The 15,773-nt window shown below is 32.4% G+C and overlaps 2 protein-coding genes across 2 annotated transcripts; one reads left to right on the top strand and one right to left on the bottom strand.

The window, feature by feature from the left end:
- Positions 1-1,475: 1,475 nt before the first annotated feature.
- Positions 1,476-2,625, bottom strand: LOC111304225 (uncharacterized). Its single transcript, XM_022900748.2, has 2 exons — positions 1,952-2,625; positions 1,476-1,854 (listed from the first exon to the last, which is right to left on the bottom strand). The coding sequence occupies exons 1-2, from the start codon at positions 2,106-2,108 to the stop codon at positions 1,610-1,612; spliced, it is 402 nt and encodes a 133-aa protein (XP_022756483.1). The 5' UTR covers positions 2,109-2,625; the 3' UTR covers positions 1,476-1,609.
- A 2,739-nt stretch (positions 2,626-5,364) lies between these two features.
- Positions 5,365-6,416, top strand: LOC111304223 (ethylene-responsive transcription factor WIN1-like). The gene is made up of 2 exons (XM_022900747.2): positions 5,365-5,673; positions 5,836-6,416. The coding sequence occupies exons 1-2, from the start codon at positions 5,594-5,596 to the stop codon at positions 6,335-6,337; spliced, it is 582 nt and encodes a 193-aa protein (XP_022756482.1). The 5' UTR covers positions 5,365-5,593; the 3' UTR covers positions 6,338-6,416.
- Positions 6,417-15,773: the final 9,357 nt, after the last annotated feature.

Genomic DNA, 15,773 nt, shown 5'->3' with positions numbered 1-15,773 from the left:
GCAACTTTTTCCAACCAAATCATCAGTTGCCCATGTTCCTCTTTTCAGGCTGTCCGTCCTTTACTAGTCTCCTACCCCTACCTGCCTCGTCTCTCCACCCACCATCTACTGCCAAATTGACAAGAAAAAAAGGTTAGACAAATTGGGTCATGAAATTAAAAATTGTTGACACTAACCCAAACAAAATATGGTTTGATTTAATAAATAAAAAAAAAATTATTGTAATTTATCACGTTGTCAACAAATTTAAATAAATGACAGCAAATTATATATAAAAAATTTCTAATATTTTTAGTTTATAATGAATGGGACCGTTTCACTTTTAATTTTTTATTATAAATTTATAATTATTCAATTATAATAAAAAATTATATGACAACATATCATTTATAATTATAGGTTTTATATATAATTTTAAATTATAATATAATGATTATAGATAATATGTATTCCGAACGAATTAATCATTTTATATTTAGTTATATAAAATTATATAATTTTTTTAGAGAAGCATATAACTGCAGCATGAGAAGACGAAGCATCTAGCACATGGTTGAGTTCAACCCCACACTCACTCAATCATTCATTTGAAGATGTCTTACATAGATGTCCGACCGAAAGAGGCCTCCATGTCTGGAAAGAAACAACTACATAAACTCAAAGGTTAAGAAAATAAGACACATTCTCATATTTTCCATGAACAAAGCCTAAATTCTTTGGCATTACATGAAACTTCATGCTGCATCAAGCTTGCCTTGCCTTTTGGGCAGGAGGAGGGGGCAAAAAATATATATATATATATTTATATATATAAATTTTGTATTTTTTTTCTCTAATTTAGACTGTTCTTTATTTACTTAAAATCGAAAAAGCCACAATAAATAATTAAATAATTAAATTAATTTAGTTTGATATCCGAAATTTAATTTAATGATGATATGTAATTTTATATTAAAAAATAAGATTGAAATCCCTTTTTTGTAATTAAAAAAATATTTACTTTGATTTAAAATGTAAATTTTTTAATTTGATTCATAAACCACACCGTTTTAAGAATTTTGATTTCAGTTTTGCTTTGAAATTGTGTTTACTGTTGAAATCAAACCGTGTTGATTAATATTGTGTTTACTCTTAAAAAAAGGCAAAATCTAGACAATTATTTTTATAAATAACAATTTGTTTGGTCCATCCATGGGCTGAAAATTTTTATTAATATTTGTGTACCTTAATTATTTATTTGATTTAGAGATTTTTTTTTTCAAACATGAAATATAAATAGCCAAAATAATAAGCATTTAATATTTCATTTAATGATTGATGATGCTTAATCTCTTATTTAAAGACTATGATTAATTTTTTTTCATTAAAAAAAAAACTAAAATAGTAAAAGAATTTACCAAAAACAAGTTAAAAAAAAAAGAAAGGGAAAAAATAGACTGCCAAACACTATCATTAAAACTTCAAAAAAATGACAATTGAAATGAAAAAAAAATATTTTACTATTTTTACAAAATTACAAACTGCAGACACAAACTGTAGTGAAAAATCAGCACAATTTTGATAATACAAGAATAAAAGCAAAATTTTGGTTTTCTTTCTTTTTTTTTTTTCAGCAAGAGTAAGTCAATCGTTGAACAACACGATCTCTTAGAATTCCATTGTAAAGAGCAACTCTGTTAGCAGGCATTCCAGCAATTTTCTTGAACTTTGGTGCTGAGTTTAAAGCTGCTGGAGAATTGTTGCTGCCAGGGTTCTTCACCTGTCTCCTGAACTCTTCTCCGTCCCCTCTTGGATCCATCACATCTTCTGCAAAGTGCACTTTCTTCTTCTTTTTCTTCTCCATCTTCTTCCCTTCTTTAAACAAAAAACAAAGCCAAGAAAATAAAATTGTTAAAATACATATATGTACGCAATAGTAGAGCTAGACGGCTAACATGTTTTTGGATATTACCTGAAGATATGCAGGAGCGGATGACTTGTTGAGAGGGCTGGGGAATTTGATCAAGAGGGAAAGATTTCTGAAGGCGAAAAGCAAGAAGAATTACAGTGCCAGAGACTGCTATAGCTGTAACTAAGACCATTCCTTGTGAGCTCAATATTGAAGCCATGTTATATCAGATCAGAAGACCACAATCTCAAACCCCAAGAAAATAAAAATTTTGTAGGCTGAAATGGGTGAATAAAAATGATGCTTTGTTTTGGTTTTGCCTGGGGAAGAAGAGGGTGGGGGGGGGGGGGGGTTGGTTAGTATGGTAGTGGTGCATAAAATAAGCAAGTCTGAATGCTGAGTAAAAATATTGGAACCAAATGGGCAATATTTTATTACATATTTTATAAATGTAGGAAGGAAAGGAACGCCTGAGTGGTGGGTTTTTTTTTTCTTCTTTTCCAGTGTTTTTTTGAATGTGAGATTTTTTCTGTAAAACAATATGTCATGAATGCCTGAGAAAGGCATGTTGGTTTGGCTTTTGGAGGGGACCGTGGGCTTGGGCTCTCTTAACTGCTGCTCGTGCAATACACGGCAAGGCTGAGGAGAAAACCTTTCGTGCTGACGTCTATTGCTTCTTAGGGAGGGACTAGATGGGCAACATATCTTATCGTCAGTTCAATTTTGTGCAACAAAATTGGCATATCGTGATCAGGGCGGCTCATTTTTAGGTGTTTTTTTTAGCTCTTCTTTGTAATTACCAGATTCTTCGGAAAAATTACGGCTGTCGCCCTCATGGCATTGGTTACTCTCAATTTCATTAGCTGTCTGATAACTTCTTTTTGCAGAATTCAGAAGAAAGCGATGATAAGATGTTGAGGATAAGGTGCTTTCTTGCTTTTATCCTTTTTCTTACCCTAAACCAAGCTTGCTGACATTATTGGGAATCTTCTTTATTTGTATAGAAATCATTTCCAGGAGGATTTTTTTTTTGGAGTGCATTTTCATCTGCTTTTCTACAGTTCCATCAAAAACCTGAGACAGGGTTGATATTTTCTGTGTATGGGGCTTGCAGGGTATCTTGAGACTTTATCAAACTCTCACAAAGTATAAATCCCCAAATTATTTCATGAACATTCCAAAAGAAAAAAAGAAAATATATACTAAACCTCAGGAATGAATATTAATGGATGTTGATTCAAGTGAAAAAAAAAAAACTGAGAGTGGGGTTTCACGCTTTAGAAAAGAGAGTACGTGGAGTACATCGATGAGTGCCAGACTCACCCATTTCAAAAGATTGGACATTGGTGGTTTGATATGCTCAGATGTGGTTCAAGATAGGAAAACGACTGTGCCACCAATGGGCTAAGAGCTTTAATAATTACCAAAGAAGAAACAAGAAAGCTGGCTCTTTGGGCTGATTGGCTTATGGACTCATGGTTGGAGGTTTAATAGGCATAGATTTGGTTCAAGATAGGAAAACGACTGTGCCACCAATGGGCTAAGAGCTTTAATAATTACCAAAGAAGAAATAAAAAAACTGGGTCTTTGGACGGATTGGCACATGGTTGTGTTTAATGTCCTCTAGCAGTAAGCCAACCAGATATATAGCTTTGTTAGGTTAATTACCAAAGATGGTCGAAGATTGCAGACAACTATCGCTGTTTTCAACCTTTTTTTTTTTCATCAGACCAAGGCTCGGTTTGGATGCCAGTTAGCAGTGGTGAGTTGCGATTGAAGACTCAAAAGCCACTCGATCTTTTGGCTTCAGTTGGCCAAATCGCACCAAATTGATGTTTTAAAAATCTCAGTTGTCCTAAATACCCTTATTGGCATAAACAGTCACGACACATGCTTCATATTTATGTCGGGAAGGCACTTGATTATTGAGTTACAATGTTTTGGACGATCTAGCTGGAGACATTTTTCCATAATGTTCTGATTTTAAAATCATAGAATCAGTGAAATGAGTAGAAGTAAAATATACTTCAACAAGAGATTAAGTGAAATCGAGAAGTGGGTGCAATGTGCTTTTTCAGCATATAATTCTGATTCACAGAAGATTCTTTTCTTGTCAGAACTAACAAGCAAGAGATTGAATTCGGATGAGGGAAGGTATTTTCTCACCATCTTTATCTATTTGGTTATACTGTACTATTTCGTTACTTTTGATTGGACAGATTTTCGACTGGATTGTATCGATTATGTAAAAATCTGAAATTTCATGCGTCAGCATCACCAATCAGAAATGTAGCTTTTTCTGAGAGGGAGAGTGGGTTTAGAAATTTCTCTTCTAGAGCTGGCTTAAATAGGCAGTTAAACTAGCATGAAGATTCAGTAAAAACCTGAGAAAAGTTCTTTGACTGACCGAATTCCTGGCTGATTTATTCAACTGATAAAAAATAAACAAGGGTGAATGGACAAACAGCGAGTTCAAAATCTATAAAAAGAGTTAAATTAAGACTTGCCGATTCTGAGCAGTTACCATAGAATTTGGTTAAGAGTCATAAGTTCTGAAATTATATGCCCCATGAGTGCCTGCACTCATGTGCCAGGAAAATTATTTTTTCTTGCTCTTTGAGTTGTCACTTTCTGATCTTTAAAGAGATATGAAGTCATCACATACATTTGCAAGAGATTGCATTGGTGTGCTTTTAACTCAGAATCCTTATAGGAACAAGACTGATCAGTCGGTATTCTTCCTAGCAGTTGATGGCTTATCCCTGGTGGTCTAACAACATCTTCCAATCAGATGATTGTATTGGTTCCTTTGGAACTTCCTTTTTATAAGCCCTGGGCCTACATTAATAGTTCCTCCATGTGAAGTTCATAAACTTCCCAAAAAACCATAAAAGATTAGCTAAAAACATATACCATAAATCATTGTCCAAATCATTAATTTGCTTGGATAATAACCTCTCTGTACACTTTATTCTGCTTTAATATTAGTAATGATCTTAAAAAAGTAATCATAGGTTGAGTATAATTGATGAAAACTTGTCCCATCAATGTCACTTTTACATTAATTTCAATCACGTGAAATTATATTGCATGAGAAGCAGCTGATGATAGAGTGGCATGCAACGTAAACCACATGTTCGGTCGGGTTTCCTCTTTTGCAAAGATGGCTCATAGATCGGCTTAAGGACATTTTAATCTTCTCATCATATAAAGAATTTTTAAGGTTTCAACCGTTATTTCATCTAGTAATTAAGAAGTCGACAGTAGCTGATGGCAAGTAACACATCTAATAAATTAATGACAGTATTTTGTTGCAGTCTTTTGTCATGACAACTGTACTTTGTCAAGATGAAAATTTTCTCCACATGACATTTCGTCCCCAGTCATTTATTTGGTAGGTTAGTATGGTTTAAAGGAAGATGTAGGTTATGATGTTAAATATTGCAAGTTTCCTAGTACAATCCTTGTTCCCTTTAGTTAGCCGACAATGCATCTTTTCAGTTAAAACTTAAACTCAGTATCTCCTCCATATATGATAGTATATCTCTAATTCTCTGAGCTCTTATGTACTTCATTCATCTGTGTATATGATGTATCTTCTCTCATGAACCTGTTTTTGCGTGCCTGTTTCAGTTTTAGCCCTCCATCTGTTTGAGGCTGCTTTGAGCCACCAAAAATAAAAAAAGCCTCTATTTGTTTCCAATTATGGTGCAATCAAAGAAGTTTAGAGGTGTCAGACAGCGACACCGGGGCTCCTGGGTGTCTGAAATTCGCCACCCTTTACTGTAAGTCTAACCTACGCGCTTTTCTCAGTTTTCTTTTTCCCTTTCTGCTTGGGGAATAGATTAATGGCAATAATAAACAGCACTGCAAAAACGTACAATTCAATGTTCAAAATTCTCTTTTTGTTTTTTTTTTTCCCTATAATTTTGCTGTTTTTATTGCAGAAAGAGAAGGTTGTGGCTAGGTACATTTAAAACAGCTGAAGAGGCAGCCCGAGCTTATGATCAAGCAGCCATCTTAATGAGTGGCAGGAATGCAAAAACGAACTTCCCCATATCACAAATACCAAGTGGAGACCCAAAAGGCACTGAAAATTCCCTTTCAACACCACCAAATGAGCTATCTGAACTCCTCCATGCCAAGCTTAGAAAATGTAGCAAGGCACCTTCTCCTTCCATGACTTGTCTGAGGCTTGACATCGAGAATTCTCATATAGGAGTGTGGCAAAAGCAAGCGGGCCAGAGCTCAGATTCCAATTGGGTCATGACAGTCCAGCTTGGAAAAGGAAACGCTGAAGTTTCTGCCAATACATTACCTTCCAACAAGACCCCAGTGTTAGCTGGGCCTGAACTGAGAAGAGAGATGGATGAAGAGAGAATTGCACTGCAAATGATAGAGGAGCTACTTCATGGTGTGCAAGATGGGGAGGGTAATTTGTTCCTGTAGTCTTTAATTTTCTTGTGCTGTGTATTTGCTTTGATTTGAAATGTGTTGTCGTATAGGATTAAATATATCATGACATTCATTGGTGAATATAAACGTTGTTGGGCTAAAAGCCTCCGATTCAATTATATCAACGAAAGTGAAATCAAATAATAAATCAAACATATAAGAGACAATAATTTAACGTAGTTCAATCCAATCAACCTACGTCCACGGATGAGAAACAAGATTCACTAGTTATAGAGAATTACAAACATACATCAAATCATCAATCTCACTCAACAATCAATACTCATAAGACACTCTCAATCTCCTCTAGTCCTATAGAGTATTCTTAATTTAAACAAACACAAACCCAAACCCATGTGTACCCTTTCAATATAACCAAATACATACCCATATGCTTCCATATATCATATTTATGTGGACCCTCTCAGTCTCCTTTAGTCCACTCACAAACAAACATACACACTCATAAGACATAGAGCCCTAATACTCATATGGGGTGTATATCCTACAAAATCTTATAATTCTCTTACATCCTTTTCTTATACTTAACCCTGTAGAGACTTCACATATTTATAACTATACAAATTTGCTATTAAAAATCCCTTTTCTCTTAGAATTCTTTTCCTGTAAGTCATACTTGCCTATTACGAATCATTTTCCCTTTAGAATTCTTCTCTTGCAAGTCAAACTTAATCCTCTTTCTTTTAAAATTTTTCTTTTGCAAGTCTTCTTATCTATCAAGCAATATCTAACAAATCTCAAACAAATCTCTTATGATATTTGAGTCAATATTCTCAACAATCTTCACCTTGACTCAAATTTCATCAATCATCTGTCTTCATACTAGACATGCTTGGCTTCACCTGTAATGAAAGTCTCACAATCATTTTTTTTGTGTATCTTCACGATTCATACAAACTGATATTCAATCTTCAAAACTTGAACTTGAACTGTTTTCTTGAATTGAGCTATTCTAAGCTTACTTCTTCCTATGTCTTAAACCAAGCTCTTCTCATATCTCGAACTATCAACTCTTCCTATATCTCAAACCATCGACTCTTTCCATATCTCGAACATTTGATTCTTCCTACGTTTCGAACTTTTAGCTCTGATATCACTTGTTAGGGAACACCACAGCTCTGATACCATTTGTTGGGCTAAAAGTCTCCAATCCAATCACACCAACGGAAGCGAAATCAAATAATAAATCAAATACACAAGAGATAATAATTTAACGTGATTCAATCCAATTAATCTCGTCTATGAATGAGAAACAAGATCCACTAGTTGTAGAGAATTACAAACATATATCAAATCATTAACCTCACTCAACAATCAATACTCATAAGATACTCTCAATCTCCTCTAGTCCTATGGAGTATTCTCAATCTAAACAAACACAAACTCAAATCTTTATGCACCCTTTTAATATAACCAAATACATACCCATATGCTCCCATACATCATACCTATGTGAATCCTCTCAGTCTCCTCTAGTTCACTCACAAATAAATATACACACACATAAGACGTAGAGCTCCAATACTCCTATTAGGTGTCTATCCCATAAAATTTTATAATTTTTTTACATTTTTTTCTCATACCTAACCCTGTAAAGACTTCACATATTATAACCATATAAATTTACCCATAAAAATCTATTCTCTTAGAATTCTTCTCCTGTAAGTTAAACTTACCTATTAAGAATCTCTTTACCCTTAGAATTATTCTCTTACAAGTCAAACTTACCTATTAAAAATTCTCTTTCTTTTAAAATTTTTTTTTGCAAGTCTTCTTCTCCATCAAGCAATATCTAACAAATCTCAAACAAATCTCTTATGAGATTTGAGTCAATATTCCAAAAAATCTTCACTTTGACTCAAATTTCATCAATCATCTGTCTTCATACTAGACATGCTTGGCTCCACCTGCAATAAAAGTCTCACAATCATTTTTTTCTTTTATGTCTTCACGATTCATACAAACTGATCCTCAATCTTCAAAATTTAAACTCAAACTCTTCTTTTAAATCGAGCTCCTCTAAGCTTACTTCTTCCTATGTCTTAAACCAAACTCTTCTCATATCTCAAGCTATCAACTCTTCTCATATCTCGAACCATCGACTCTTCCTACATCTCGAACATTTGACTCTTCTCACATTTTAAACTTTTAGCTCTGATATCACTTGTTGGGAAACACCACAACTCTGATATCATTTGTTGGGCTAAAAGCCTCCAATCCAATCACACCAACGAAAGTGAAATCAAATAATAAATCAAATAATAAATCAAATACATAAGAGATAATAATTTAACATGGTTCAATCCAATCAATTTACATTCACGGATGAGAAACAAGATCCACTAGTTGTAGAGAATTACAAACATACATAAAATCATCAACCTCACTCAACAATCAATACTCATAAGACACTCTCAATCTTTTTTAGTCTTATGAAGTATTCTCAATCTAAATAAACACAAATCCAAACCCTTGTGCACCCTTTCAATATAACTAAATACATACCTATATACTCCAATACATCATACCTATGTGGACCTTCTCAGTCTCCTCTAGTCCACTCACAAACAAACATATACACCTATAAGACGTAAAGCCCCAATACTCCTATGAGGTGTCATCCCATAAAATTTTATAACTCTCTTACATATTTTTCTCATATCTAACCTGGTAGAGACTTCACCTATTTATAATCATACAAATTTACCCATTAAAAATTCTTTTTCTCTTAGAATTCTTCTTTTATAAGTCAAACTTGCTTATTAAGAATCATTTTTTCCTTAGAATTCTTCTCTTGCAAGTTAAACTTACCTATTAAAAATCTTTTTTCTTTTAAAATTCTTCTTTTGTAAGTCTTTTTATCTATTAAGCAATATCTAACAAATCTCAAATAAATCTCTTATGAGATTTGAGTAAATATTCCCAACAATCTCCACCTTGACTTAAATTCTATCAATCATCTGTCTTCATACTAGATATGCTTGGCTCCACCTGTAATGAAAGTCTCACAATTATTTTTTCTTGTGTGTCTTCACGATTCATACAAACTGATTTTTAATCTTCAAAACTTGAACTCGAACTTTTCTCTTGAATCAAGCTCTTCTAAGCTTACTTCTTCCTATGTCTTAAACTAAGCTCTTTTCATATCTCGAACTGTCAACTCTTCTCATATCTCGAACCATCGACTCTTCCCACATCTTGAATATTTGACTCTTCCCACGTTTTGAACTTTGAGCTCTGATATCACTTGTTGAGAAATACCACAGCTCTGATATCATTTGTTGGGCTAAAAGCCTCCAATCCAATTACACCAATAGAAGTGAAATCAAATAATAAATCAAATACACAAGAGACAATAATTTAACGTGATTCAATCCAATCAACCTACGTCCACGGATGAGAAACAAGATCCACTAGTCGTAGAAAATTATAAACATACATCAAATCATCAACCTCACTCAACAATTAATACTCATAAGACATTTTCAATCTTTTCTAATCTTATGGAGTATCTCAATCTAAATAAACACAAACTCAAACCCTTGTACACCCTTTCAATATAACTAAATACATACCCATATGCTCTTATACATCATACTTATGTGGACCCTCTCAGTCTTTTTTAATCTATTCACAGACAAATATACATACCCATAAGACGTAGAGTCTCGATACTCTTATGAGGTATCTATCTCATAAAATCTTACAACTCTCTTACATCTTTTTCTCATACCTAACCCTGTAGAGACTTTACCTATTTATAACCATACAAATTTACCCATTAAAAATCTTTTTTCTCTTAGAATTCTTTTTCTGTAAGTCAAACTTGCCTATTAAAAATCTCTTTCGCCTTAGAATTCTTCTCTTGCAAGTCAAACTTACCTATTAAGAATCTTCTTTCTTTTAAAATTCTTCTTTTGTAAGTCTTCTTGTCCGTCAAGCAATATCTAACAAATCTCTAACAAATCTCTTATGAAATTTGAGTCAATATTCCCAACAATCTCCATCTTGACTCAAATTCTATCAATCATCTGTCTTCATACTAGACAAGCTTGGCTTTACTTGTAATAGAAGTCTCACAATCATTTTTTCTTATATGTCTTCACGATTCATACAAATTGATCTTCAATCCTTAAAACTTGAACTCGAATTTTTCTCTTGAATCGAGCTCTTCTAAGCTTACTTTTTCTCATGTCTTAAATCAAGCTCTTTTTATATCTCGAACTGTCAACTCTTTTCATATCTCGAACTATCGGCTATTCTCACATCTCGAACATTTGACTCTTCTCACGTTTCAAACTTTTAGCTTTGATATCACTTGTTGGGGAACACCACTGCTCTGATAACATTTGTTGGGCTAAAAACCTCCAATCCAATCACACCAACGAAAACGAAATCAAATAATAAATCAAACACACAAGAGATAATAATTTAACGTGGTTCAGGCCAATCAACTTACGTTCACGGATGAGAAACAAGATCTACTAGTTGTAGAAAATTACAAACATACATCAAATCATCAACCTCACTCAACAATCAATACTCATAAGACACTCTCAATCTCCTCTAGTCCTATGGAGTATTCTCAATCTAAACAAACACAAACTCAAACCCTTGTGCACCCTTTCAATATAACCAAATATATATCCATATGCTCCCATACATCATACCTATGTGGACCCTTTCAGTCTCCTCTAGTCCACTCACAAATAAACATACACACCCATAAGACGTAGAGCCCCAATACTCCTATGGGATGTCTATCCCACAAAATCTTATAACTTTCTTACATCTTTTTCTCATACCTAACCCTATAGAGACTTCACATATTTATAACCATATAAATTTACACATTAAAAATTCATTTCCTCTTAGAATTCTTCTCTTGTAAGTTAAACTTGGCTATTAAGAATCTTCATTCTTTTAAAATTTTTCTTTTACAAGTCTTCTTGTCCATCATGCAATATCTAACAAATCTTAAATAAATTTTTTATGAGATTTGAGTCAATATTCTCAATAAACATATCTGTCCAAAAAACGGTACAGATACTATATATTTAAAAATTTGAAATCTGTTATCTATCATGATTATAGTTACAACTATAGACGGTTTCTTTTTGTTTACAAGCAAATGATGTTTATGAGAAAGAAGATATAGGTTGAGAGGGTTGAATTTTTAATTTTAGTGATCAAAATTTAAAATTTACCTAAAATAGAAGGAGTTATGTGAAGTATAATTTTTCGGTGTATAACTCTTTTCACTTTCTTCTTTTTAAGCAACGACTTGATTCAAATGAAATATATATATATATATATATATATATAAATATATTCACATATATACTATGCACCAACATGGACATAAATTTGTTATTTTGGGTAAATAAAAGTGCTCCATTAATTTCAGAGGTATCCTCGATCATTCGCTTTCTACTTGGATCCACCATTTCTCCAATTGCAGCGCGAAAATCTTGCGTCCAGACTACCCATATGTACGTATGTACCCTATTCTGTTTCTATACATTCATGGTTTCCATCATCATTAGATTAAAGTTGAAGGTAGGTAAATAATTTGCCACTTGCGCTCCCCTAAAGACACAACCTACCAAGTTGGGGCCAGTCTGGATTTTTTTTAGGGGGTGGGTGGGTGGGTCATGTCCTCTTGTTAGGTTAACCCCATCACCCCTTTCTTTCAGTTCGTCGTGGCTGGAGATATATCAAGATTTAAGTCATACATGGTTCACCAGATGGCTAAGATCTTATCTTTCTTTCTTGCCATTTGTTTTGCTCGATGAGCTTTATTGATCAATGTTGCTCCAAGAGCTTGGCAAGCTACTACACTCTTAAAGTTGCATTCTTTTCGATTTTTTTTTTTAAGTTTAAGATTCCATTTGATTCATATTTCTGAAAAAAAAAGTTGGTTGTGTGACGATCTTTTTCCTCCCTTTCATAGATGACACATATCAATTTTTTAGGCTCAAAGAATAAAATAATCAAGTTGAAAACTACCTACCCTGATATGTAAAACATCTATTATATGCCTTAAGCTTCTGAGCCTATTGACAAAGAAACCTTACAAAAGTCATGAAAGTTTGAGTTTGAACCAACCATTCTCTCCCCCATTCTCAAAATCTTGTAGATAAATATATATATATATATATATCAACAAAATTGAACGTAGGCTCAATAATCACAATGATGTTGAGATTTCGTTTGGATAATGAAAGATCAGGTGAAACAAATCTATGATTTTATGTACGTATTTTCTTCATTATGAGCATTTTTTTTTTCAAAGAAATAGATGTGATTGATATATATAACCACTAGCCAGCCAAATTAAGCCAATTCCAGGTGCTTAGCTTGTACTTGTTTCGTAAAAGCTTGATGTCTAAATCCTAGATTTCATTAATATCAATGTAATAGACGGGGGGAGTTATTATATAAGAACTAACCGGGCATGCCTGCGCTATGTTGCGAATTTGTTTTAACTATGAAAATATTATAAAAATATTATAACCTGCAACTTGTTTTAACTATGGAAAATTAAGCAAATAGCTGGACTATATTGTTGTTAGCTGTAGATAGATCAAAGTGGAATGAAGGCTACAAACAGATCAAAGTGGAAAAAACTCACCAAAATTTGCAATGATTATCCTGATCAATGCATGTTCCAAGCCATACACAATGATGATCAAACTGAAGAATACATTTATCACAATCATAACAATGCTTTGCTCATGGAAACTGTAATTGTTTCAGAAAAAATATAACAATCACATACCATATAATATACTAATAGCACCTAAAGCAACATTCAAAAAGATAGCCGGATAATCAGAACTGATGAACATCCAAAGATAGTTATCACGTTTCATGAGTACATGGATCTCCACACTCACTAACAAAGCCGTTAAAATTTATACATGCATTTTTTTAATGTTATACATTATACAAAGTTAAGAATAAAAGAAGTAACACAGCATAAATAGAGGTCACAAAGAGATCTTCATTCTTGGAAAGTAGAAAGATTATTGACAGTTATCACTTGTAGTTCATTAGAGCCTTTCCTTGTTACAAGAAATGTAAAGGCACCTTCTTTGTTACCTGTTTCAAAGTTTTCTACTTGTCTAGCTCCTCAGAGGGTGAGATCTTGAATGTAGACATGTGATGAGGTTTCAATTGATTTTACAAATTCTATAAACATGTTTTCAGTTCTTATGTTGATAGTTTGGTCAAACTATAACATATTAGCTGATTCAAAATATCATGATAGTTTGATAAAACTTGATAATTTGGTTAAACATGATTTACCAAAAACAATGATTGGATTCGCATCAAAACTCATTCCTAATTTCAACATAAAAATATCATCAACATAATCACTCATACTTCTTGATTCATTCTCACATCCCTTATCTTGATGTTTCCTACAACCTTTGGTACCATCCAAAGTCTCAAAATCCATAAAACTTTTTTATTGCCTTTGTTTATTTGATCTAAGAATATTAGATCTCCTAAGCCTATTTAATCTCAACTCATTTAGAAGAAAAAACAACAGGTTAATTATACTTTCTTAATATACTTAACTTTAAGCTATTTGAACAAACAAATATCACAAAACAAAAAATTGACCTTCAAACCAACAATCCAAAAAACCTCTAAACAGAACAAAGTTTAAAAGATAATATCATTTAAAGTGAGCAATACAGATTTATTATACAACTCTAACACATATATAAAGATTGATAAATTTAAATGAAATTCAAGAATCATGATGTCGCAATACCTCTTAAAATAGACATCCCAACAAAAAGTTTCGAAACTATCCCTATGAATGAGCTTTCTATCTTTAAAAGGCCTAGAAAACTACAAATGAGGTATCTCATTATAGGAAGAATATCTATTATAAAATGTCATAAACAAAATGACTAAACACTAATAAATAGCAATAAATAAAAATTTCAAACAATTACAAATGATGCAATTGATTAGAATCTCCCGTATTAAAATCGGTGAAATAAATCTTTATGACTTACCATCTAACTTGATGTTAAAACCTTTCAAAAATAGTAAATAGTAAAACCTAATCTAAAACCCTGCAAAGTAAAAAGAAAACAAATTATACAAAACTTAATGAAATTACATAGCATAGATAGACCCTTTTTAACAACAAAAAGATAATTTATGCAATATAAACAAGTATCTCACTTGAATAATACAAATTACTTTACCATGATATAAGGTTTTTTTAATAAGGATGGAAGTAAGAATTGACAGAACTTTCCCTGACAACAACTGAAAAATCTTCTAGTTTGCTCCAATTGTTAAATGCTATTCCATCTTACAAGACATTGGCATACATGAAAGATAAAGGATAGTCATAATTACATTGTTGCATGCTTAAAGTAAAACGATGATACAATAGAGCAGATTCTGTCATGGAGACAATCATATTTGCAGCATAATGTTTGGATGTCTGGATTACTTATTTTATTGCTTGTCTTATTGTGCAAAACACAATTGTCTATTATAACTTGTAAAATCATACTATCTTTAGATCGTAAAATCATGACTATGTTGGCACATATGGTTGACAATATATGAACATAATCAGTTTTTTGAAATTTTAAAAAAGGTTATGTTCATTGTTAACAATTGCAGGTATTTAACTTTGGGATGCCAATTAAACTTGTAATGTAACATATATCTTTTTCCATTTTTTCCTTCGAGTTCAAAAGAAGTTAGCATTTGTAGCTATATTTATCTCTGGGAGATTAAATGCATAATGCTAATATATATTTCTATCTTTTCATAATTTATTCTTGCACTATTAGTTTTGGCCATGATTAAAGAATTTTTCTTTAATAACAGCCATTAATAACCTAAATTCTACAAATTTTTTTTATGAAACTCCAGCTCCAAATCTCCTATTTCATTTAATTTTCATTTAGAAAATCAAAAACATTTTAACTACATTTAGACTTTCAAATTAAATCACAATTCTCATAAGAGTATTAAAGTATAATCAGATTGATAATCAAGATCCTCCTTTCAAACAATAAAATATATGTAAAGAACTTTACTTCCTGCCAAAAAGAAATGCTTGTAATAGCTGTATGACCAACAATTAATTACATTAAAGGTAGCAAATAATTACGTCCCCTTGCAAGAGAACTCTCTAATTTTTTCAACCTAAGATTAATTATTCTGATTTTTTTTATACAAGACAATGTAGATTTGGAAACGGTATAATATGTAGATCTTTCAACATTTTTTTCTTATTGAAAAAAATGAAAGATATATATATATATATATATATATATATATATACACACACACATTCTTAGACTTGCTCCTGTCTATATTTGTTCCATACCTAAAAGTATCTCTCTTAAACTTGTTATGATGA

The sequence above is a fragment of the Durio zibethinus genome, chromosome 13 (genome assembly GCF_047325235.1).
Source record: "Durio zibethinus cultivar Kanyao isolate XHJ-2024 chromosome 13, ASM4732523v1, whole genome shotgun sequence".
Taxonomy (NCBI): domain Eukaryota; kingdom Viridiplantae; phylum Streptophyta; class Magnoliopsida; order Malvales; family Malvaceae; genus Durio; species Durio zibethinus.
The sequence above is the reverse complement of the archived record's forward strand: the minus strand, read 5'-3'. Positions and strand labels throughout refer to the sequence as shown.